General features: G+C 38.1%; 1 protein-coding gene across 1 annotated transcript in view; it reads left to right on the top strand.

Moving 5' to 3' along the window:
* Positions 1-12,608: 12,608 nt before the first annotated feature.
* Positions 12,609-27,500, top strand: part of astn2 (astrotactin 2) — a 435,007-nt gene continuing 420,115 nt past the window's right edge. The window contains exon 1 of the mRNA XM_084413644.1: positions 12,609-12,955. Coding sequence (XP_084269770.1) covers positions 12,634-12,955 — 322 coding nt within the window. The 5' untranslated portion in view covers positions 12,609-12,633. The remainder of the gene's footprint in view (positions 12,956-27,500) is intronic.

A 27,500-nucleotide genomic window follows, 5' to 3' on the forward strand; every position in this document is an offset into this window, starting at 1 on the left:
GTCTGTGTGCGTCTGGTTACTGTTCAAACTCCACCATCTGTGCCTCCAATTACAGACATTCACACAACAGAAAAGATCCAAGGATGCATTCAATACAATCTCTCTGTTAGCAGGCCGGGATGGGGACAACAGCGAGGTTAACCTCGCTCTTCCGTCGGCTGGAGGGGTTTGTTTGTTAGATGCGACGGCAAGCATTACTAACACTCATACTCAGTCTTTACAGGTCATTCAACTTTGTAAGCAACTTTTCCAGCACTCTTTTGTGATCTAGACATGAATATCTTGTTGAGGAGAGATTTTCTTTTTAGACATGTGGACTCATCAAGTAGATCATGCACTAGCTAACACACAGTGGGCCCTATTTTAACGATCTGAAACGCAAGTATCAAACGCGAAACACAAGTAACTTTGTGGGTGGATCTCGGGCGCTGTTGCTATTAGACTTTTGCGTTCGACGCAAATCTAAAATGGGTTGGTCTGCAGTAGCTTCATTACTCATAGGTGTGGTTTGGGCGTAACGTGAAGTAAACCAATCAGAGCGACATCTCACATTCCCTTTAAGAGCAGGCGCGCTTGTTCCATGGCGGGTTACTATTATAACGGCGGATTTGGCAGGAGCGGTTCACAGCCGAGGAGGCCGACGTTCTCGTCAGTGCCGTAAAACACAGAGAAGTGACATTGGGGATGGAGAAACACACACAAATTAGCTTCGGTTAAACAGGTGTATAATAATTTGGGTAAATGTGTAAGCTAGATTTATGCCTATTTTTTCACATCTTCATGGACACCACAATGATTTCCCTCGTGTGGTAATATTTTTCCTTGTAATTATGTATGGTTTTCTAAAAATGAAAACTGCTGCGTCTGTGTAGATCAGAGAAGCAAAGTGTATGAGCGTTGTGCACTCGCTACATTATGGCCAAGCATGTGCCCTTAAAATAGCATCTGAATAACGCGCCACTGACTTTAGACTAGGTTTCTCCTGGTCTGTGGCGGAATTGTTTTCTGAAACTGCAAAATAGCACCAGGGAACGTTTGCGCCGGAACACGCCTCCTCTTTTCGCTGAACCGCCCCCGGGAGCGCAAGTTCATTCCCTAATTTACTGACGTGCGTCTGTGGAGGGAAAAGTCCGCTGTGCGTCGGGTGCAAAATAGGAATGATACATGCGTCGGAATACAAAGTCAATTGCGCTGGGTGCAAGATAGGGTCCAGTATCTATCTGTTATTCCATAAATGTTTGATGTATTTAGTTTCAAACCATTTCCACTCATAAATTGCTGGTAAATTTCACTGATAATTACAAAGAAACAGCATAACACTTTGAATCGAGTGCCAAATTTTGAAGTAGAAAGACTGATTTTCTTGTAAAACGTATAATGATAATGTGAGTGAAGTGAACAGTGCATCCAGAAATCATTCACAGCGCTTCACTTTATCCACATTTTGTTGTGACAGCCTTTTTCCATAATGGATTTAATTCATTATTTTCCACAAAATTCTACAAACAATACCCCATAATGACAACATGAAAGAAGTTTGTACAAAAAAAAAAAGTCACATGTACATAAGTATTCACTTCACATTCATTTGCCATGACACTCAAAACTGAGCTCAGGTTCATCCGGTTTCCACTGATCATCCTTGAGATGTTTCTACAATTGGATTGGACTCAGTTGATTGGACATGATTTGGAAAGGCGCACACCTGTCTATATAAAGTCCCACAGTTACAGTTTTTTCCAGCTGCTAACACACTCAAATTAAATGCACAGCACAGTTATTTACACTGACACACAGAGAGCAAAACCTCTTCTCACGTCTCCAAAAGTCTAAACACATTTTCTGCTTTACACACATTTTGCAATTCAAAATGGCACTTTTTAAACACACTGAACACGGTTCTCTGCATAAGACACAACAATCTGACATAAAGTCACATGATTGCCATTTCAAAACACTGCCATTCAAAATGACACTCCATGATCTGATTGGCCGACACATGCGTCACCTGACCAAACACCTCAATGCTTAAATCTTTTTCAGTTTACTGTTTTTTGTGAGCATATTTTTTCCAGTGTAAATATATTATAATATATTATTAATATATCGTCTGTTCATATGTTGCACTGACTTGTTTGGTGGTAAAAAAAAAAAAAAAAAAAAAAAACAGCATGTGTGTGTCTGCAAATATTTCTGTGCTTGTGAACAATCTGAAGAATTTTCACCAATCTGAACTATTTTAGTATTATGGCAAAGCATAGTAAAGATGAGAGTGCTCTTCATTATGCCCGACAGTGTGTAGTTGGTTAGACACAAATCTGCTAATATGAATGAAGTGTGTGCCATTTACTGCAGAAGTTTGATTTTGATAATGCTATATGCAGTTGTGGTTGCAATGCTTCATTTTGCAGGATATATTCAGTATTTTGCAGTTTGGGTGTGTGGTTTTGTGAATTGTGTTTAAGTATTTTGATGAAACCAGCCTAGTTTGCAAAATTGTGTGTTAGCAATTGTAAAAAACTGTAACGCTCCATGTCAAAGCACAAACCAAGCCATGAAGTGCAAGGATTTGTCTGTAGACCCACATCTTTTCCAACAAAATGTGGAAAAAGTGAAGCGCTGTGAATACTGTACATATATTTCACATAATAAAATAATAAAATGAACAGCCTTCCCGTTGTTTGTGTAAATGAGTGATAATAATCTGACATTTATTGGATCTCAAACAATTAATTAGCAGACGTTATCACTCCACCGCCTGCTTGTAAACACTTTAACTATATTGTTAGTCCAACGTAGTTCAAGTGATAGATGTGTGACAGAGTTACTTGAGGAATGAGATTGGCGTACAAAACATCTTAGCAATGACAGAGCGGCGCGTTAGAAAGCACACAGTAAGAGCTCGTCACACATGCAGTCATTTCAGATTCTCCGAGGTGTTTCGCAGCAGAGCTTGATTTCACCTGCTCTCACGACACTGATCTTCAGCCCCGCAGAAGTCATTTGTAAACACTTTAATGGCCATTTTATTGGCCTTCTTTTCTTTGCGTAATTGGGTGGCATTTTAGAAGGAAACAAAAGAGAGATGTGCTGAATTCTAAACATGGATATTTATGTGCGAGCTCAACAAACAGGGAACAAAAATAAATGTTGCTATTCAGTCTAAAAGAAAGGAATAAATCGTGTCTGGACTGTGTTAGTGCACTATTGTTGTTTATGCGTTAAATGGTCATTATTACTGGACTGAAAAAGCATTGTGGATAAAATTATGTTTATTTAATAGATGAAACTCTAATGTGAATTTTGTATTTTAATAATATTCTAATGGTCAATCTTCTAGAGAGCTTTAAAACACAACAAAAACACGGAATTATTTTCAGTTTAATGGAGTCGTCTGCCGTTCTAGTGATTTGCTGTATAGCTCACCGTAGCTCACTGGATTTAAATATGACATGCAATTTGCCACTGGAACAAAACTGACCTGAACATATTTAATTTGGACATTTAAAGATTTTCGATGTAACTTTTTTTGTTCCAAAATGAACAGTATGTACATGCGATCCTTCTTCCAAAAGGTGTTTTTGTCTTATTCACTGGTTTTGGTGGGATATGGTTCAATCGCCCGTGTGTCTCGTCATATCAGTAAATACAGTAAAGTTACGGTAACACTTTATTTTACAGTGTCCTTGTTACATGTGTTACATGTACTTACCATAGTAATAACAGTAAATTATGCATAATTACATGCAACTAACCCTCAACCAAACCCTAATCCTACCCTAACCCTATAGTAAGTATTAATATTACTCAGTACTTAAATATATAATTACACTGTAACAGTGACACTTTATTTTAAGGTGTCTTTGTTACACTGTAATTATACATTTTTTAAGGTTGTTGAAATATTTTTGCCCCCTTATTTGAATTTTTAGGGGCATTTTAATCAAAAAAATATATACTTTATGCCAAATACCTAATCTATTTATTCGCAAATTACATTGCGAATGTATAACCTATAAAGTTATTTCAGCATTCAATTAATTTACAAAACACAGTGACCAAAGAAGCTGTTTAAAGAAACATTGAACATTTTTAATAAATAAATAAATAAAGTTAAAACAAAAATATAAATTATGGCGGGCCAAATCATAGGTCGTCACGGGCCAGATTTTTGTGCAAAGTGAAGTAGACTGGACGAAAGCTCTTTGGTCAGTACAATACCATTGAGAAGAAGTGTTATGTATTGTACAGTATGTTTATTTAACTTGATACGGATGAAAATGAAGGACGTATGCACACATAGGGGGCTGTAGTTGTAAATATTGCAGTGATGAATGATGATTTCATAAACACTAGTGCAGTATTCTCTCAACGCTTGTCACTCAAGAGATGAAGTTAAACGCCGCCTGAAGTGAAAGAGCTCAGAGCATGAGAGAGATTGGAGATATTTTTACCCATGTGTAAACTCTACGTAATTGCAGTTATAAGTGTGTGTGTGTGAAAAACACACACGTCTGTCAGATGCACTGCAGCATTTTGATACTTTACAACATATTGAGAGTTTCTGACAACAGAAACGGCATGCTGGGTCACGGAGTTTATTTCTACACGCATCCAAGAGTTTCATCAGTTCTTCATTTATCAAATGCAATCAAGGTCTGTGGCAGAGAGTGTGTGATATATGCACATATCCATTAAAGTTAAATATGCATTGTCAAAGAGAGAAGATTGACTTCCCACCAGCCACGATATAAACGTTGGCTTCAATAAATGTAAAAAAAGGAAACATAAAAGGATGGAATAAGTGAGGCAGTGACATAACAAAAGGCCAATTTGTTTTATAAATGACAAGCATATAAACTGTCATGGCTGTGTGTAATGGTTCAAGGTTTTCTGCTCCTCTCTACGATAAAAGTTCATTTGTTATTTTATGGCGGTATAACTCAGCACAATGGAGCGTTTCTCGCGTCAGGAGGACGTGTGTGTGTGTGTGTGTGTGTGTCAGACTCACAGCGTCAGGAGGACGTGTGTGTGTGTGTGTCAGACTCACAGCGTCAGGAGGACGTGTGTGTGTGTGTGTCAGGAGGACGTGTGTGTTTCAGGAGGACGTGTGTGTCTCAGGAGGATGTGTGTGTTTCAGAAGGACGTGTGTGTGTCAGACTCACAGCGTCAGGAGGAACACGCTTCAGTTTTACTGTCTCTTCTTCTTCACAAGAACTGATCAAATATGGGCCTGAAGAGCAAAGCGAGATAAACATGAGGAAAAGCTCTGGTGTGTGTGTGTGTGTGAGAGAGAGAGAGTGTGTGTGTTTGTGAGAGTGTATGTGTGTGTGTGTGTGTGTGTGTGTGTGTGTGTGTGTGTGTGTGTGTGTGTGTGTGTGTGTGAGTGTGAGTGTGTGTTTGTGAGATAGTGTGTGTGTGTGTGTGTGTGTGTGTGTGTGTGTGTGTGTGTGTGTTTGTGAGAGAGAGTGTGAGTGTGTGTGTGTGTGTGTGTGTTTAGTCTGCTATTAATTTACCAATACATTTTTTAAATAAAAATTGTAACAGTTGATTCATCATGAATTAACATGAACAAACAATAAACAATTGTATTTTTATTAATTAACATTACAGTTTTTCTGAATTGCTAAAACACATTTCTTGAAACCATTACTCACTTTCTCAAAACCTTAAACACAAAACCAAATTTTCAAACCACATCCACAGAACCGCGGACTCTTCTGGCAAAATCAAACAATGCTCTCAGATCATACACACAACGGGTCAAAATTATAAACACTACAGATCATTCATTAGACACTACATCAGAAAATGGAGAACACAGAATCCAAAGCATGCAGTTACAGAAAAATTGTAACAAAGTAAACACATTTTGCAATTACGTAAAAAAATATAGTAATGACAACTTACAGTAGTAAGGTGAATAAATGCTATACTATATTCACTGCAAGTATAGTATTGTACTGAATATTGAATGGTAGGCCTTATCGCATGTTTGTATATTCACCACTTGCATACTGTGAAAATACAGTGACCCAGCTGCAAAAGCCAAAAAGGTTACAGTAAAAAAACTCTAAATGAAAAGCATGTTACAGTAAAGTACACTCAGAAGAGTTGTGCAACTGCAGAATCAAGGTCAGTGAGAGAGATTTTATTCTGCTTCAGCATCAGGTCTTCATGTTGGGTCCGGCCGGTGGAGTTTCTCCACATCTCAGACAACGTCGTCTCTGCAGGAAAAGGGGAAAACCCTAAAGCCAGATCCAGCCTTGACAACATTCTCCACACCTGCTCTTCCTCATCCTCTTCCTCATCCTCTTCCTACTTGTTCACCTCCTCTTACTCATCCTCTTCCTTCTCTCCCTCTTACAGTATATTGTTTCCATCCATTGTTGGTATCAACATTCAGTGCAACATTTTGAGTAAATGTTGGGACTCTGAACTGACTTGTATTATGCACAGTTGGTTTGGTCACATCATTAGAAATAAGTGTGAACAATTTTGAGTCGTTGTGTGTAAACGATGACCACTGTGTTGCAGTTGTGCTTAACTTTCGCCTACCTGTGTTTAGCATTTTGAAACATAAGTGCATCACGGTGCAAAATGTGTTTTAGCGAGTGAGAATGTGTTTAGAGTTTTGAAAAAAAAAAGTGAATGAGATTTGCAAACAGTGTTGTAACTACCTGAACTTGTTTAATGTTTTACAGAAAGAGTGATTTATTCGACAAATTGGTTTAGACTATTGAGAATTCGGTTCAGAGAATGGGGTTTAGTGTTTTAGCAATTCAGAAAAACTGTAAGAAAAATGAATAAATACTGTAGCTTTATATCAATATGTTAACTAATGTATTAACTGATGGTTCTTTGAATATTTGGTTACACTTTATTTTAAGGTGTCACTGTTACAGTGTAATTATAGATTTAAGTACTGAGTAATAACTTACTATAGGGTTAGGGTTTGGTTGAGGGTTAGTTGCATGTATTTATGCATTATTGACTGTTATTACTATGGTAAGTACATGTAACATATGTAACAAGGACACTGTAAAATAAAGTGTTACCGAATATTTATTGTATAATCAAAGTATCACGACTGAAGTGTTTGGGAATAAAGTTAATCTGACTGATCAATCGTAGCAAACATACACACTTATGTTTCCATGGAAACACACTTAATAAAGGACCGAATCCATCCTCTGTGAACTCAAAGCTTTCGAGCTGATTTGATGTTGAGGACACGGAGAGGAATCTGGGGTTTGGTGATCAGATGACGGCACATAAACTGAGGTCTGGAGGAAGAGAAACACTCTGCTTGGGTTCGCCTCCATTACAGGACATTAATTCTCTATTCACTCTTTGTAATAAATATTATGAACCCAGTAATGGACTGTGTTGCTCTTTATGACGGATGGCTTTGGCCAGGTTTCTCCTCGTGATTTCTGGCCTCCCCAGGAACTGCTTTTAGAAGAAAGCGTCTGAATCATCGGCTAAGTGCAATCCTTCACAACCCAGACAGCTCTCACAATGAAGCGGCCCTGATGTACGGTGTCCCGCACGGATGCCTGGAGAATATTAGGGAAGCTTGCAGAATTCTTTATTATTAAAACAGACATTTTTTTTTTTATTGTTATCATTCTCTATTCTCCAGCTCTTTTATTATCTTTTATGTTTCGTATCTTTGTGGCAGACAGTATTGTTCAGGGAAAACTTCTTCAAGCAAACACACACACAGTCTTCTGTCGGGAATGCAATAGGAGAGAATGAAAAATAATTTAAAAGGACGATCTGGCAAAAATATGAAGAGGGAAAGCTTGTAAATCTCTGCAGATTTCTCCTGCGGTTTAAATGAGGTTTTCAACAAGGACTGAAATAATGAGGCCTGATGATGTATTACATGTACATAAACTATCGGTCAAAACACTGGAGTCAGGAAGATCTTTATTTTTCTTAATGCTTTTATTCAGCAAGGAGGCGTTAAATTGATCAACAGTGACAGTGAAGACATTTATTTAAAAATACTCCTATTTCAAATGAAAGCTGACTCTATTATATTAATTCTATGATCAAATGTGTCCCTGGATCACGTCACCAGTCACGAGTCGCACGGGTATATTTGTGGCAATAGCCAACAATACATTGTATGGGTCAAAATTATTCTTTTATGCCAAAAATCATTAGGATATTAAGTAAAGATCATGTTCCATGCAGATATTTTGTAAATTTCCTACCGTAAATATATAAAACATGTATTTGTGTGAGTGAATGCGGCACAATCGTGAACATAAATGCACAACTTTAAAGGAGATTTTCTCAATGTTTAGATTTTTTTGCTCCCTCAGATTCCAGATGTTCAATAGTTGTATCTCGGCCAAATATTGTCCTATCCTAACAAACCACACATCAATGGAAAGCTTATTTATTCAGCTTTCAGATGATGCATGCACCTCAATTTCAAAAAAGGACCCATGTGACTGGTTTTGTGGTCCAGGGTCACATATCAGCATTCTTTCATCTACGTCGCATCGCCCAGCTCCGTCCCTTCATCAGTATAAAGACGCTGAAACTGTCATCCATGCATCTGTCACATCACGTCTTGATTCCTGTAATGCTCTTTTCATTGGTCTATCTGCCAGCTCCATTTCCAGATTGCAATACATTCAAAACTCTACTGCTAGATTACCGGCCCACACCGAGCGTTCTGCCCATATCACCCCAGTGTTGTGCGATCTTCTCTGGCTTCCAGTGGCTTATTGTATTACATTCAGAATCGTCCTGCTCAGTTTTAAATCTCTGCACAGCTTGGCTCCCCCGTATCTCTATAACCGGCTCCACCCCGATCCTCCGATCTAGCCTTCTCGTTGTCCCTCGGCATCGCCTCGCTTCAGTGGGCGGCAGATCATTCAGTGTTATTGCACCCAAACTGTGGAGCTCTCTCCCCCGATCACTCTGTTGTGTTAAAGGGTTAGTTCACCCAAAAATGAAAACTATGTCAGTAATTACTCTCCCTCATGTTGTTCCAACCCCGTAAGACTTTCGTTCATCTTCCAAACACAAATTAAGATATTTTTGATTAAATTAGAGAGCTGTCTCACTCCTCCATAGGCTTCTATGGGATCGAAACTTGCTGGCCAAGTGTAATATAGTCCAAGTGACTACAGTGGCTCAACCTTAAGTTTATCAAGCGACGAGAATACTTTTTGTGCGAAAAAACAACAAAAAAAACAACAACTTTATTCAACTATTCATGTTCTTCTGTGTTTCTCTGAGTGAGTTGACGTAGTGTAACAGCGCAGCACTTCTGGGTTGTACGTCAGAACGGAGGCTCACTATTGGCCGACGCTGGTCATGTGTGTGATACTGGCCAATAGTGAGCCTCCGTTCTGACGTACAACCCAGAAGCGCTGCGCTGTTACACTACATGAACTCATAATTTAATTCATATTGTTGTTTTTTAGTTTTTTTTATGAGCATTTTATATGTATTTATATTTTTTTAATGCATATATCTCTGACATTTTGCCAGTTCTATAACATCACCGTGTCCAAACTGTTCTGTTTAGATATGACACAGTTTTGCATGCTAAGAACTGATTCTTATGCCAGTTCTTCTCAGTGGTTATTTTACCCACTCGGCAGAGTTCACTGGACTGGCTCAACATCGGCATTATAGCACTGAAGTGGAAAAATCCCTGACCTGCAAGGTTAGGCAATATTATTCATGTTAGCATGAGAAAAAAAGAAAGAAAAAAAATCTCATTCCATAATTGAAGAGTTTAAAATGCCAATGCAATTCACTGATTTAAGCTTATAAGACATGTAGTGCATGCAAATTACTCAGCATTAAAGTTACCACCTTATGGAATTTAGTAAATATTCATATGCATCCTGAGTATTGATTGACTATAGGAATAATAGGGTATATGGAAGACCCATTAATGTATTTTTAGTGACCCAAAAAATAAAACTAAATGCCTGGCTGACTCTCTTATAGCTTTAAAAGAGATGTGTCATGATGTTCAGCACCACGGACAGCGACGGCATCCCACACACAAACACGGATGATGAGATTCAACATCTGCAATTCCCGAGCGCAAAGATGAGATATTGAGAACCGAAGCTAAATATGTAAATGCTGATTTTGAATTAAAACATACTGTGATAGAGTAATGCAACATTAATGAGAAATCGTATCGAGAGTAATGAGAACGAGGAAAAATCCCTCAAAAAGTCCCAGACCATTTCAGCACTGAGAGTTTAAGGGAAGGTAAACTTAACTGTCTTAACTGTCATGGAAGTAATTTTACTGATCCTATTTTTTTATGCAAAATGCATGAGATTCGCCTATGTTTTGTTGCCATATGCTGCTGAAAAATCATTGCATGTGTCTCAGATTTCTATTTACACCCTTATCTTTATAACAGCAACACCCTCCAGCTGCAGAGTATAAATAACTCTGTATAAGCAATCGTGGCGTTCTGGAGCCTGTGCCGTACGAGTCCAAAGGGAGAAAGGAAGGACAAATTGTTCATTTATTTGTGAAAATCAAGAACACAAGCATGGCAGACCTACTGGTAAGACGGAGAGGGGAGAGACTGGACTCATTACACGCGTAAACCTGTTTAAAGCATCTCTGTCTAGACCCACGCTTGCTGCCGTGTTGTTTGTCAAATTCAATTTGAAGAAATCAGAAGACTGCTTGGCACAGAGGTCAAGGCAATTTCGACGACAGTGCTTCTCATATATCCACTGGGGGAGTGTGTGAAAAAGCCCCTATTAGCCATTAAGAGTGTGTCGTTCTCTTTACCGTACGTGTCGCAGCACTCGTTCGGTCTCCTGCCCAACACACGCGGTCTGTTCTGGACTGTCAGCAAGTTCTGCATGCAGTAAATTAAATATGTGAGTCCTCGGTCTCTTGGGTGTTAAGTTGCATCAACGCACCACCATTAAAAAATATACAGCGTTGTGCAAAGCAATCACAGTATGTTAGGACTATTAAAACTATTTAACTTCAAAACGGGAATATTTCTCTTCAGGTTTACTGTTGGCATGATAAAGGAAATGGAAGTCTATTCTTCCCTATTGTGACGTATATCTGAGACAAGAGCAAATGGGCGGGGCTTGGATTTTGTCTGTGGGAATTGATTGGATGGTTGTGGTTTACTATTGGCTGATTTAATATGATTGACAGGTTGCCCCGCCCACATCATCAGAGAAGAGAAGAGATGCTGCAAGAGGAAGTTATTCTGATTCAAGATTATCAGGAACACGACTTTAAAATAATAATATTCCTTAAAAAATAAGAATATACAATTTTTATTTAATAGAGTCTAGAAGGGACAAGGGTTCATGATTTCAGATGAATCAAAAAAAAAATATATATATATATATATTCTGATTAAAGATTATGTAACATAAAAAAAAAAAAAAACAAGATGTGAACAGATAACAGGCACACACACACACACACACACACGCACGCAGCGGGACATCAGAGGCAGTCTCTTCAGGGGGTGCTCTCACAGGGACACGTGTGTGTTTTGACCAGTCAGGCGCTGTGTTTACTGACATGCAAGAGCTCCAGGTGTCTCTTCAACTCATCTCTCGTTTCAAAAGAGAAGTTTATCCTCACGAGTTCTGCTCTTATGAAGTTTTGGAAACTTTTGCTGCCGTGGAGCTTTTGTTCGGCTGCAGTACAAGAGACTTTCAGAGATGCAGAAGTCACTTTAGTCCTTCACAGTGATATCTTTGAATGCATACAGTTTATACCACTGTAGAACGTCTTTTAATGGGCTTTCCTGTAATATTTACACATTACCACTATAATAATAGTATATGCACAGCAAAAAATAAATAAATTGACATCTAAATTAGCTGGTTTTATTCCACTCTCAATATTATTTACCGTCACTAAATTAACATAACACTTTATACCAAAACAAACCTGATTTATACACTGATAAAATGAAATGTGATAAAATAGCTATAATTATAGTCATAATTACTCCAATTAATGCAGCAATACAATATGAACATGCATTTTAAGCTTTTCTTATGCTAAAATAATAATACTAATAATAATAATACTAATAATAGAAAAATATCAGTACAATTTAATAAAAATAAAACAAATAGTAAACCTAATAATAACTGATAATAACCTAATAGACTTTTTTTTTCTTATACTATATAATGATGCAAAATGCATATTAATGTATTTGATACTTTTATTTGATTTAATGTGTATATGCTAATGTGTGTGATGGTTTATTTTGTATGTGTTAATTTATAGCGCAGTGTTTTTTTATTTATTGCATACATTGTTCTGATTGTGTGTGTGTGTGCATGTTTCATTGCGTGTGATGCTATTGTTTTATTATGCTAAAATAATAACAATAATAGAAAACATAATAATAAATATAATTTTTTTAGGGTCATTGTTTAGTGTGGTTGTTATTTTTTTGCATGTTTCACTGCATGTGATGCTAATGTTTCCTGTAGCTGTTATGAATGTGTGTGATGTGTGAGGTCCCCTCAGTGCTGCCGCCTGCCGGTCTCTCTCAGCACTGCCGCTCCGGCTATAAACCACCAGCGCTTTACGCGAGACGCTCAATCCACGCGCAGCGGCACCGCGAACGGAATGACACCGAGACACGCGCGTCTCCTCCTCCTGCTGCTGCTGGAGCTCTGTGTGAGCCTGAGCCGGACCCGGGCCGGGGGCAAGCCGGACGAGGACCGGGACAAGAGAAGCGAGCTGGCGGAGAGCCCGTGCGAGGTGAAGACCGTGACCGTGTCCACGCTGCCTGTTCTCCGGGAGAATGAGTTCAGCTTCACCGGCGCGGGCTCCGGGAGTCTCTCCGGAGGGGAGTCCAGGCTCCTGCTGTTCGTCAGGACTGACCTGCCGGGTCGCATCGCGGTTCTGGATGATCTGGACAACACGGCTCTGCCCTACTTCACCTTAGGTGAGCTCTGCCCGTCAGTCTCACACAGTAGCGCTGCGCGGAGAGATGACAGATGAGTGTTTGTGCATGTTCTTACGCATGTGGAAACGAGAGACTGGATGCGTGTTTATTGTAAGAGCCAGCTTTCATCCCGAGAAAATGAGACGAATGTCCATTGCAGGGCAAACTAATGTGCTCAGCGTTTCTGTGCAGCACCTGAACCCTCGTGTTGTGTTTGGGATCTGAGAGGGTGACACTTTACAATAAGCTTCATTAGTTAATGTATTAACTAACATGAACTAACAATGAGCAATATACATTTGTTACTGTATTCATTCATCTTTGTTAACGTTAGTTAATACAAATACAGATGTTCATTGTTTGTTCATGTTAGTTCACAGTGCATTAACTAATGCTAACAAGATTTTAATAAAGTGTTAGTCATTTTAGTAATAAATGAACATTAACAAAGATTAATAAATGCTGTGTATGTGCAGTTAGTATTAGTCCATGCTAATGTTAACTAACAGACCTTATTGTAAAGTGTTACTGATATCTCACACACTGTACTGAAGTATCAGGTTGACTTTTCCTAGTTGCATGGAAACTGATTGTGTGTTCTCGCATTAGAAATCCTCCATGAAAAATATGATTCCTGTTTGATGTCTGAGAGAGATTAGGTATAGATGTGGTTAATCTTATTTTCTGACTGAGAATCTGAAGAAACATGAATATGCCACCAATTGCCAATATTTCTCTACAGTGTGTTTTGCATGGAGTCAGATGATATACTTTGTAAAACCTCAGAGGTCTACAGCTTTAATACTGTCTTGGGCAGGTTAGAGGAAATGTATTACTATTCATAACATTATTGTTTGTGCATACAGTATATATCATTGGGCTCCAAACATGAAATCAGCAAAGTGTGTGTGTGTGTGTGTGTGTGTGTGTGTGTGTGTGTGTGGGGGGGGGGGGGTTCTTTGAGCACCAGAACATATATGGATACATGCTGAAGAACTATAAAACACATCAATTATAGACTATATATGACTTCTGTTTTGTGTGTGTGCATCTTAGAGAAACAACGTCAGCAAAGCTTCCAGAAATGTGTGTGTTCTGCATGTGTTTACAATCATCTGTTTGCTATATTTGAATACATGTTTGGTAATGCTTTCAGCTTTCTGTTGCTGTATATACACTATTTAAGGATAGTCTGGTTTTACTTTACAATCAGGGCTTGACATTACCATTTTTTGCTCACCAGTCACTGTGGCTAGTGGTTCTCCTCACCAGTCACTGTGGCTAGTGGTTCTCCAAAGTCACTCAGCATTCTCACTGGCCACAGTTTTGACATCGATACCATGTGGAAAACTGCTATATTTTTAATATTATCTCATCATTTGGCAGCAGGTTTATTAGGCTGCTGTCACTTTAAGACCTGACGCACAGATCCATTTTGACATTATCGTGTGTGTTTTTGACTGCTTAAGTGCCATAAGTAGCAAAAACGAACTCAAGGCGTTTGAGTGTGAGCAGGAATTAATAAAATTATACGCAATACGCGCAATCCCACGCTGAAATTCAAGCCCTGTAACACCAACAATATTCATCCGGAGCAAATGAAACGAGTGAGTGAGGAGAGGCGGGTTTGTGTGTAACTCGCTGAGAGAGAGAGAGAGAGAGAGAGAGAGAGGGCATCTTGTATCGTGTGTCTGTTCTGTGGAATATAAGTATTGGAAGAGTTATCCAATAACAATATAAAAAAAAATCTATATTTTTGACAACACTACATTGCACTTAGTTTATTATTTCAGATGCCTTTTTAAAAGACTACAATTGAAAAATCTATATAATATATATAAAATTCAACTCGCCAAAGTGGCTTGTAGGAGTGACTGCGTTACACACTGCTGGAAATACACACACATATGACAGGTGTTAATGTTAAGCCCTGTTTACAGTGTACCATAACATATAAAACAAGAAATCATTAAAACATGCCTGGTCTAGGAACAGTTCAGACAGTCACAGGATTGAATGAAAAACAGTGATGGTCCGTATTGACCGCTGCATTGCCCTTTCACCCATATATACAGTAGAGTTTCAGTTACGCTAAAACACAATATTGATGTTGACTGCGACTGGAAGAGGAAAGCTGGGAACTATCACTATACGTCTAGATCATATGATCCAGAGTGGTTTCACTTTCTCTATGATGTGCAGACTTTTGCATGCAACACACTATATACTGCAGGTGAAACTCGAAAAAAGTTATAATTTTGATGAGTATGGCTTACAACTTATGAAAACCCCAAATTCAAAATCTCAGAAAATTAGAATATTACATGAAATCATAAAAAAAAAAAAGGATTTTAAATACCCACTGAAAAGTATAATCATGTATATAGTTATATATACTAAATATATCAGTTTCATCATTTAATTTGAATTACTGAAATACACAAACTTTTGCACGATATTCATGAATGAATATTCAAGTAAACATGAATCTTTATGCGTTTTGTCACCAGTGCATTTGAGTTAATTCCGGACAGTAACACAGTGTCGGCCCAGATCCGGCCCACATCTGTACATGTGGATTGCACGCGCACCAGATGTGGGCCGGATCTGGGCAGACACTAGTAAGTAAGTAAGTAAGTAGAGTTCATTTGTATAGCACCTTTCACAGACAAGGAAGGGTCACAAAGTGCTGCACAGTAAAATAAAATAACAACTGTACAAGTACAAACCTAGTACAACTCCACAACTGTACTACCATCAGATTCCATAAAAACAAACAGATCAAATTGTTAGTTAAAAGCTTGTCCAAAAAGATGAGTCTTGAAGTGTTTTTTAAAAGATTCCACAGAACTCATAGTTCTCAGAGCTCTGGAGCCACAACACAAAAAGCACGGTCACCTCTTGTCTTAAGGCGCGTTCTGGGAACAGTTAAAAGATCCTGGCCTGAGGACCTCGGAGACCGACATGGAGTATGCATATGTGATAGATCCTGGACGTAAGAGGGTGCTTGACCATGCAAGGCTCTGAAAGTAATGACCAACATTTTAAAATGTACTCTAAACCCAACAGGAAGCCAATGAAGGGCCTTTGCAGTCGATCTATAGAAGATTTATGCAAACAAGTGTACAGCACATTGCAATAGTCCAACCGTGTAGAAATAAAGGCATGAACAAGCATCTCCATCTCTGTTTTGGAAACCATATATCTAATCTTAGCAAATGTTCCTGAGATGGAAAAAACAGGTGCGAACCACAGACTTAACATGACATCGATCTGTCAAAAATGACACCCAGATTTCTTACTACACCATTACACCACAATCTAGGTTAACTATAGACCCGGTATAGTCCGGCTATGAGTAACCCACATCTAGCCAGAATAACCTTGAATTTGGTCGTTTTTGCCAAAATAACATGCGAGATGAATGATCTCCCATCATGTAAGCAAAGTCAACAGTGAATACAAGGAGTTTGGTTTCATTTCTTTGACATGTTCATATTTTATGTGACTAGTCTATTCTCGGGCTATGTTAGACATCTATAAAGTTTAGTCAGGGCTGTGTTTGGACGGCTATTAGACGTCTTTTAAATGCAAAATTGCTTGCTGGGTGTTGTCGTCTGGGATGGTTGTAGACGCATGGCCGATGTTTAGTTAAGTACACATATAAAACACAGCTCGGACTGGAGAGCTATCAGCTGTTCTTCGAGTGGAGAAATGCGACATGCAGAAAGTGAAGGAAAATCCAGCATCTTCAGTTTGTTTCTAATGAAAGATATGGCGCTGTTGTTCTTGGTTCAGTCCGAAGTAGATCCGCTGACCTTTCCCTGTGTCAGCCATTGGAAAACAGTTTTCGGACGTTCTGATTGAGGTTTGCATCGGTGGCCCGTGACCCGTGCTGAATCCACACTGCAGAACTGGGAGAGAGCCAATGGTTTTGAGGCTCTGGTGATGAAATACCAATGAAAGCTGTCTTAAAATAGAGTTAGTTTCACATTTCAAGAGCTCTTTGATAGAACCGAATCTATATCCCAGTAATGAAGAACTACAGTCAGACCTCATCAGCAGTCCTCGCTGAAAAATAAGCGAACGGTTGGAAATATTGATCATTGGCAAAGCGGCTGGGCTCCTTTTGTATTACAAGTTCATGTTTGTCTTTCATCAAGATTTATGTGCAACAGCCGGTATTGATATAAACCGAAGAGAACGTGTCAGCAAAACTCAACTCGGTCTTGAAGGCCCTCGGCAATTTAGTGGCGTTTACTAAAGCAAGCATCTCTATTACTAGAGCTCATGTTAGGGCTTTTCAGCATTCAGAACACCTTAGCAAAAATGATGTGCAAAAATGTAGTGCTCAACTTGGTTACGATGCAAATCACACTTCATTCAAATGTGTGTTTGCTGCACTTATTTAGAAAGAGAAAAAAAAAAATCAAGAAATTATTGAAAGAATCCACGGGTGGTTGCAGAAACACTTTTGTGTTTATGTCTCAGCATGCTTTCGCAAGCTGCTTAAAATAAAATGCGGATAGAGAGAGAGAGAGAGAGAGAGAGAGAGAGAGAGAGAGAGTTTCGCTGACCGTCGCTCAAGCGCTCACCTCCAGTCTCAGACGTGATTTATTACCTGAAGCGCTCGGGAATGTTGAGAAAGACAGAGAGAAGATTAAAAAAACGACAAGATGAAAGTTTTTATCCGAACTGCTTTGTCTGGCCTTTTCTATATGTGAGGCGAGGAATTTCTCAGAGCGGACGCGGGAATAAAGTGTGAAGACAGAACTGATGAGTCTGTTCTCAGTGATAGCTCGGAAATATGATAATACAATATCTTTCAGCCTTTGACAAAATTGTATTTATATGTTGATATTTGCATCTCTTGAAATGACAAGAACAGTCAGAATAACAATAATTTAAATCAAGTCACTGTTATATATGAAATCAATGTAGTAAAATACAGTCAGAATCTAGTTAACAATCATGGCAAGTTTTTATTTATTTAATGAACTGCAGGAAGAATGATATTCAATCATGTCATTTAAATGCACCAATATAATAACCCGTATTTACCTACATATATATATATTGTTTTACCTGTACACAAGTCTAATTAATGGCATATAAACATAAAAGTATTCACAATTTCACTTTTATATTTTATATTGGAAGTAAACTCATTGTGAAGACACTATAGGCAAGGCAAGTTTATTTATATAGCACATTTCATATACTATGGCATTTCAAATAAGCACAGAATAAAAGCAAGGGAAATTAAAACGGTTATAAAGGGAATTAATTAGAGTAAAATGAATTAAAAGTAAAAGATGATGCATAGAATAAACTATACTGTTCAATATATAGCTGTTTTTTTTAAATAAGTCTCTTCTGCTCAGCAAGTCTGCATCTATTAATACAGTAAAAACAGTAATTAAACAGTAAAATTATTGAATTATTAAAACAGCGGTCTTCTATATGAATTTTAAGTCAAATATAATTTATTCATGTGATCAAAGCTGAATTTTCAGCATCATTACTCCAGTCTTCAGTGTCACATGATCCTTCAGAAATCATTCTAATATGATGATTTGATGCTCAAGAAACATTTATGATTATAATCGATGTTGCTGCTTCATTTTTTTGTGGAAATCAGGATTCTTTGAAAAATAGAATTATTTTTTGCAAAAATGTAAAAGTCTTTCGGTCACTTTTAATCATTTTTACCCCAAACTCTTGTGCTCAAGACTTCACTGTGTGGATCTCCACTGAATAAACGACACGGCTGACTTTGACAGACTGCTCTCAGACGAGAAATGCCCTTCATGCTTTGCAGTGTCTAAACTCGTCGATTCGCCGAGGGTTAATGCAGCTCGCCGCGGCTTCATAGGAACATGTAAACCCTGCGCTTTAACAGATGAGCCTCTACAGCTGTCAGAGAAACCCATGCCACAACCACAACCTGCACGCTTTCCATTGATTTGTCTAACCTTTTCAAAATGTCACACTAATTGAAGGAAGTTTGTGGATAATTAGTTTCCACTCCTCAATGCAAGGGCAATTAGAAGAACCTGGAAGACAGAGTACGATTATTAATTTTTTTTTGACTGATTATTAATATATCTTTCAATACCAAAAGTTAGGTTACAAGTTGATTATTTTATACAATGTGTGTTTTAAGCTTATTCGAGTCACAGTGCTAGCTTAGGAAAATATTGACATCAAACTTAATTGTCAGACACTTAAATTATTATGAAGAGCATGTCAAACCAATCATTTATGTGGCACATTTTTTTTTTTTTTATGATCCTGCGTGGAAAACAACACAGTTGTATACGGGACTTTCTTCTGCACTCTTGCCCCATAGACTTCCATTGTAAATGCACTACTGTACACTCAGCTTGTGCTATTCCTCTAATTTCCTGCATGGCTCGGTTTTGGCCATGGAGGCTGAACATGTTCAAATGACTGCATGGATATTAGAAGTCGGTCCACTTTGTTCATGTATGAACTCAGTGCAGACGAACCAACTGAAGCGAATGCGAGTATAATGCATTTCTCATTCCTCTGCAGAAACTTCATCTATCACATTTGTCGCATTGCATGAATGTAAAATGTTGGAACAGTAAACTTTCTGTGCTGTGTTTAATAAGGGTGCTCAACAAATTGTGCATCTGTTTGATTGGAGCTCCCCCAACAGAGTCTCCGCGCTCAATTATTCATGGTAAAATACACCAGCTCCACCGCATTTGCATTTATAACTCTCTCTGTCACTTTTATAGCAACTTTGAGGAGTGAAACAATCAGCCTGGTTTCTCCGTGCGGTGGGAAAGAGCGTTAGACGTCTGAACAGTGGACACTTCAGTCAACAAATCAAGACTTTGAGGTTTATAAATGGATTTAATCAACTTTCTGTAGGCAGCAGCAAACCTTTGATGAATTAAAACCAAAATTATTTGACAGGGGATATACTGGCTCTCAAATAAAAGAGGATCTCTGATAGATCTTAGAACGGATAGTGCTGCAAGTGCGGAGCAAACGGTTTGCACTAACACAATGGGCAAACAGACATTTGATCATTTAAAGGCCGCGCGCCGTTCTTTAGAGATATGTTGTTAGTTAAAGCACGTCTTTGGACAGAAGTGATCCATAATGAGGGATGTGACAAACAATAGACGGCTGTTTATCACAGAAGTAGACAAGAGTCACAAGTCAAAGCGTTTTTTTGTTTTGTTTATTTGTGTTGTTTGTCGAGGAAAATTAAAGGAAGTCGTGATTCTAAACCCTTACGAGTTTCTTTCTTCTCACAACATAACATGTTTTGAAGGACAAGAAGGACAAAAAGTACCATGAAAGCTAGACTACGTTTAAGATTTATACATATGCATTTGAATTGCATATTTTACATTTCCATCCATCTGGATTACACAGTTTTAACATTTAAGCAAACTGACGTGATGCATATTTGTCAGGCACACATCGGTCAGATATCTGTGATAGCGCTAATAAACTGGATGTTCTAAATACACCAGGTTTATATATGTATCATCAATAAATACAATTTGTTTCAATCTCATAACTTTGAATATCGCTTGTTCCACAGCTAGTCATATTTTAATGTTTTAACAAATTGTTTTCACAATGAACGGAGTCATTCTGATTCTAAGCAATAAATGCATCTTGAAAATATGATTATTTAAATAGTATGACTGACAAATATGCATCATTAGTGCGTTTATGTTAAAACTGTGTAATCCAAATAAATGGGAGTTTTATATGCAATTTAAATGCTAAATAAATCTTACATTTAGGCCGCAGATGTTGTTTATGCTCAAACAGCAACATTACACACTAACTAAAGTTAGAAAAGTTAAATCAGAATCAACCACCTCTTTAAGTGCACATTCCATTTCATAATTTTTTAAACATTATGAACGTTCCTCTACTTTTGAAGTGTTATACGACTTCTGAAGGACCCGTTTCTGGTCACGTGCTTCTTCAGGACGGCTGTTCTGACAGATTGCCTGTAATGGTTGAATTTCAGTAGTACGGTGTAGAAGAAGGATGCTGCTTATTTTTCAGCCAGCGCCACAGACATCATCCTCTGCTTTACTCTAAAGGTCAGCTTTCATTGTCTCACCCCATTAACCACTTACTCCTCATACTGTACATCTCCAGATGCTCGCTGAATTTGATGCTTTGTTTTCTTAATGATAGTGTCACTTAACTCTGACTCAATTCTCACGTTCACATCTTATGCAGGCGTTTGATTCTCTGTGTCCAACAAGCTTCCACACATAATAACATCTGTTCTCAATGCTTCATACTGCAAATATTGCTGATGACTGAGTCTGAGGGTACGTTTGCACGACAACGTCATGTTTAAAACTGAGAAGTTTTCCATTTGAGTTTTCCGCGAATAGACGACACCCGTCGTCAAAACGATCCCCGTTCACACGGATCCGCGAAAACAACTAAAAACACTGTATTCTGCTGTCAGGCCAGTAGATGGCGATGAAACACTATAGACTGAACACGTAATACGCATGTGCATAATATCATCGTCTTCAGAGATTCCGTTTTCAAAAACTTGCACTTTGAAACCCGTTTTCAGGCGCCCAAAACGCTGTTGTCGTGTAAATTAATGGCTAAAACACATAAAAAGTTTTACGTTTGTAGTTGAAAACCGTGTCGAGTAAACACCCCTTAAATAGATTCACAATGAATTCACAGCTTGCTTTATTATGTGTCACTTTTGGCTATAGTGTGTCTGGTCAGGGATATTGATGTATTGCAGCATCTGAACTGTAATGCATGAATAATCTGTGCTTGTGTTGTATTTAAAGAAATATGTTGTTGTCAAGCTCAAACATGTAAACTTCATTAAATATAACTTGATTATTTATATACAATAGCTAGTAAATGAACTTAAAGAGGATGAGGATCTAACAGTTAGCAACTTCAACAGGGGGGGGGGGGGGCATCTATGTTTTTTTTTATTCAAATGAATTGCATTTTATGCTAAATAATTGCAATAAATAATATATTTTATACTCATACATACAGAAGATGTCTGCTCTACCGTTTTACCTCGAAACATTACATCACTTCACTTCACTTCACTGGTGCTTGTTTCATGACATCATGACAATCAGTCACATGACATGCAAGGACCAATGAGGTTTAATGATGTTAGTGATGTGTCACTCCTTTTGGGCTTTGTGTACATGAGGTTATCAAGGGTTTGATTTGAGATTGAATGATCACTTACATTTCTATCTGTTCATCATACAAAGTGATCGTATCGCTTCAGATGACTTGAATTAAATCAATGTGAGTTGTGTGGATGTAGTTTTACTCAGCCTTTATGTGCTTTATCTTAACAATATATTCTATAAAAGAAACTGTCCTTGAAGATAATATAATATCAACCCTTACCCCATGATATAATATTAAAGAAATAAAAGGCCACTTCAGGACTGACCCATGAACATCAGCCCATAGCAGTGTAGTTTATAAAGCTTCCCATTACAGCTCTGAGAAAAACAGAAGAATCACTGCAGACTGTGTCAGCATCCGCCTTTGTTCCTCTTACTTTCACAGCCTTTTCTCTTCATCTTCTTTTTCCCCTCTGAAAATGGAAACCACTGATTCCAACATTTATCGCGACATCGGCAGAAAAACAAAACCCAACCCTCATTTTGGTCTCCCTTTCTCTCGCCTGGATGAATCAGATTCTGACAACTCAGCCTTTTGATAGATTTTCTTCTGGGCATCGTTTCCCGGGAATCTTGTATAATGCAGAGTTGTGATGATTTCTCTGCACTCCCGTCCAGAGTCTTTATCTCCAACTTTAATTTATAGCCAGGGAGTTGCACACTTTATTTTTTTATGTTTAATACTTAGGGTTAAGTCTCTAATCCTAATACTACTTACTGAGGCTTCCTTAAAAAAATAAAAAATAAATAAAAAAAAACACTTTAAAAGTCAAATCAAATCCTTAAAGTCCCCTGTAGTCAATCATTTTATCCCTTAAAACTCATCATCTTTGATCACCAAATTGACATATTTAAACATTTGTTTTATTGAAAAAAGATATTCATGCCTTAAAATAGCTTGAATGTAACTCTACACTCTTGCCTCATTTAGTATGCGTGGTTCTATGAATATGCAAATGAGCCCCGCCTCCATTCACTCACTCAGCTCAGAGATCCACTGGTTGACGATCACACGTTGATCTGATTGGTTACAAGGTAGTTTGTGACATCAGAAACACCAGCGATTTCAAAGCGTGTTTTTGAGACTGTCTTTGGTTCACTGCAGTTTTAAGGAGGAAATACTCAGCAATGGTGTCGACTTATGAACTTACACATGCTTTGTCTTAAAGCATATTAAAAAAGACATATAAACAACATTAAAAACTTGATTTTCACCACAGGGGGACTTGATCATTGATTGCGATTCGGGATTGATCCCGGTAAAGCCGTGTCACACTAGACTTTTGATCATGCATTAGATTCATAATTAGAGATACATAATTGAAACATAATTCAACATATAATTCAGCCAATAGGTCAGTCTGTGAAATTTAGATCCCTTTATTGGTCACGGATCTTCTCATTGTGTGAATTCTCAGGTCTGAGTACAGGAATGCAGCGCTATGCATAAATAAACCTAATGAAATCTACGGAATTAAAATACTAGTGTTACTGCCACTTAAAGAGACAGTCCAGCCTAAATGAATATTCTATCAATATTTATTCACCTTCATGGACCTCAGAAGATATTTTAATTAAACCTGAGAGATGTCAACACAACCTCAATGACAAATTGTAACTGTCCTACGTTTTGGTGAATTGGTGGCTTGTACAATAGTTATATTTTCCCGCCAGAGTCGGGTTGGAGATTTCTGTCCCTCCATTGAATATCCAGTCACCCAAAGCTTTGACACTTCAACAAAAGTTAATAAGATGCAATTAAAAAGTAATCCACATGAATCAAGTGTTCTGAAGAGACACAGTCGTTTAGGATTTAGTTTAAAAACAAACGAATCTACATCAAAAAATGGTAAACAGAAGCTCAAACATGCTTGCTTCTCTGAACATTCAAAATTCCATTTTTTTTTATATAAAAATGTCTTGGTTATATGAATGTCAAGGGAGCATTATCATTGGTCAAACATAATGTTACTTTTGAATGTTCTCTGAACATTCTAAAAAAGTAACATTTACAAAACTTCAGACAAACTTAAGGCTGGAATACACGACGCGACTTTTGAAATCTGAACAGATTTTTAAACAGCGGGCTTCATACGCTTGCCGACTTTTTAAATGGTTAGAGAGAAAAGCTGGTCATCATACATTACATGACTGAGGATCATACACTACTACACTACAATACACTGAACAGAAACACGTGACACATTCTTCAGTGATTTTTCCGTATTTATAAGGATCTCTGCATTTATCGACCTGTGAGTGAAGTGAGCTGCGTTAACCCTAACTGTGTGAATACTGAAACTGCTGCAAACAATTACTAAACAAACGACAGATTCTGCGTTTTCTAACACATTTTTACCATCATACTGTCGCAGTCACCAGGGGTCTCATTTATAAAACTGTGCGCCAAAAATGTCGTACGCCAAAAAATATTCAGACTTATAAAACCGTTTGTACGCAGAATTCACTTTATAAATCCCAGTCAGCGGAAGATTGTGCACACATGCGTCTCCTCCCCGAAATAACCATATATGAGCTTACAACGCCTCGTTTTACTATGCATATCCTTATCTGCATATAATTTGCATATAATTATTCATCCACGTGATAACATGTTTAACGGTATAAGACATTAGGAAAATATACGGATGTGCCGTCACATTAATAAAAATCATTTAGTAGCCTATCCATGCCTTGTTTTTGAATAAATACATCAAATAGTGTAAAATATATATTTTCCACTGGCCAAATTGTATTTTTAATTGATTTATATTTTTAATGGCAACAGATAGACCTTGTTGTGCATATTTGCACGAAACTATTTTCTCAGACAATCTGCTATTATCATGATAAGCAATTATCTCTGTAGTTAAAACATTATAACACAGCATGCCAGAGGAAAAGTGTTCAAAAGCATTGCATCCACTACAAATATTTATATTTATATGACTTTTTTTAACTTCTCAGTAATGATTTCATGTAGTTTAAGTGTTTAACTCCATTAATGAGAATGGCATATTTCATCTAAATGTTTATATCAGAAGTAAAACATAGTTTATATTAAACTGTTATTGTGAACATGCACTGTATTTATGATTAGGACTCATAATGAAGATTTACGGTTTTCCTTCACCTGCCGTTAGATAGGCTATAGGCCTATTTATGCGTCAGTTTCACTAAACGGCCCAACTCGCTCGCTGGCGCGGACATTTAAGAATGGATGGATATTTGCTTCACAAATTATATTTGTATTATCTTTCTGTATAATTTTCTTTAGATTTTCTGTCTAAAAGTGACCAAAAACACATTTAACTCCAGCTCACCATCGGTGTCGCCAAACTACTCCGTCTCCAAAACGTTCGTACGCATGGGTCAGGGTTTGCGTGCAGGTGCGCACATTTCCTGTCAAGTTTGTTTTTATAAATCACAACTTATGCGTCGGAAGTGGCGTACGGCTCTGTCAGGGCCTGTGTTGTGCGGACGCAACGGTTATAAATGAAGCCCCTGATGCTTTCTGAACTGATGTTTTCTCACTAGTACTGTAATTTTTGTTGTGTTACCAACTCTGTAAGCTGTCTGCACTAGGGCTGTCACTTTTGTGAAAAAAATCCTGTTCGATTTTTTTAGACATAAGTGTTCATTGAATCGATTGTGAAATCGATATCCCATGTCTAAAGACGTTTCCATTTTAAACGCCAAATATAGGCAAATCCACGGACAACTAACAGGCATTAGGACGAACGTAAAGAGGGCGCGCCGCGCTTGAGACGCACAAGTCAGCAATATTCCTGATGATTTATTGGCCTGAAGTTTCGTGCACAATGACAAACAGGAGTGCAACATTCTTGAAAAACAATAAGCAGAGTGGACTGCCATAACATCACTGAACAACATCACTGCCGGCTTCAACATGGCTGTGTTTACGCTGCGGGCGTATCGTGATGAGCTAGACGCGCTCCGAGAGAAGGCCGTTAAAATAATCGATTCCCTATTTTCATTTTCGAAACTTGTGTTGGTTGGTCTGATCGATTGTGCAATCGATTTTCAAACGTAAAGTGGCAGCCCTGGTCTGCACTACACTTCCCAGACTCCCTTCTGGTCCCCACCTGCACTCAGTCAGCCATCGCCACACCTGATACTGATTCCCTGCACCTGCACTCCCTCATCAACACAGCCTACATCAACCTGCATCACCCTCGAGTCTAAACAGTCAGACTCCTCACCTGAACACTCACCTGGGATCGTCCTGTCATCCCGATCTCCAGTCATCTTGTTCATCCTTCTCCTGCACACAGGGTTTCATCACCTATCATCAAGTCCCCCATCCTTTCACCATCGTCTGGTTCCCGCTGTTGTCCCATCACTCTGCTTTTACTTGAATAAACCATTTCACCTTATCACCTGTCTGTTCCCTTCTGTGTGTGTGACACATACACTGTGACTTCTATGAATTCTGTCAACTCCTGGCACAGACATTTCACAACTACTGCCGACTCACCCAGATCTCACATCGGGGCAAAAAATCGTGTAGTGTATTCCAGCCTTAAATGTTACAAAAAAAGAACGATGCATAAATAATGTTTTTGTTCTAACGTTTTGAGAGCATTATTAAAGACCAGATTACTGTTACAGATTACATGCAGTTGGTCTTTCTCAAAACTCTTTACTATGGTTTAATTCGTATTTACGTAACAGAAAACAATGTGTTGTTATTCAAGGGGAAACAATCTGATTTACTTATTCAAGAAAGAGGTGTACCACAGGGCTCAACATTGGGTCCCCTTCTTTTCTCTATTTTTATTAATTAATCTTCCCTCAGTTCTTTCACACTGTTTAGTTCTTCTCTATGCAGACGATACCGTCATTTATACTTCAAAACCCCACATGACCCAAATTCAAAATATGCTCCAATCAGATTTTAATGCATTGCAAGATTGGCTTTATTACTTAATAAAGCTAAATCTCATACCAAGGTTTTTTTTTTTTTTTTTTTTTTTTGTACAAAGCGTATATCTAAATTAAAATCTAATAATCTATCTATAATTTGTAATGACGGTAAATACCTGCATATAGTAGACCAAATTTGAGAGAACCTTGCCAGAACGTTCCCTGTGAGCTGTTGCCTTTCAATGGAGGGACAGAAATATCTCCGCTTTTGTAAAAAACGATGATGAAAGTCATATGTGTTTGTCTTGGAATGACATGATGGTGAAAAGACTGATGGCAGAATTTAAACTTACCCTTACATGTTACTGCAATTTGACAGCAATTTTCTGGAATCAAAGTCGCGTCTGAATGCAGCTTTACTGTGTTTCTGTGCATCATTAGTGGTGTCAAGTCAC

Source organism: Rutilus rutilus (genome assembly GCF_951802725.1).
Source record: "Rutilus rutilus genome assembly, chromosome: 7".
In the NCBI taxonomy this organism is placed as follows: domain Eukaryota; kingdom Metazoa; phylum Chordata; class Actinopteri; order Cypriniformes; family Leuciscidae; genus Rutilus; species Rutilus rutilus.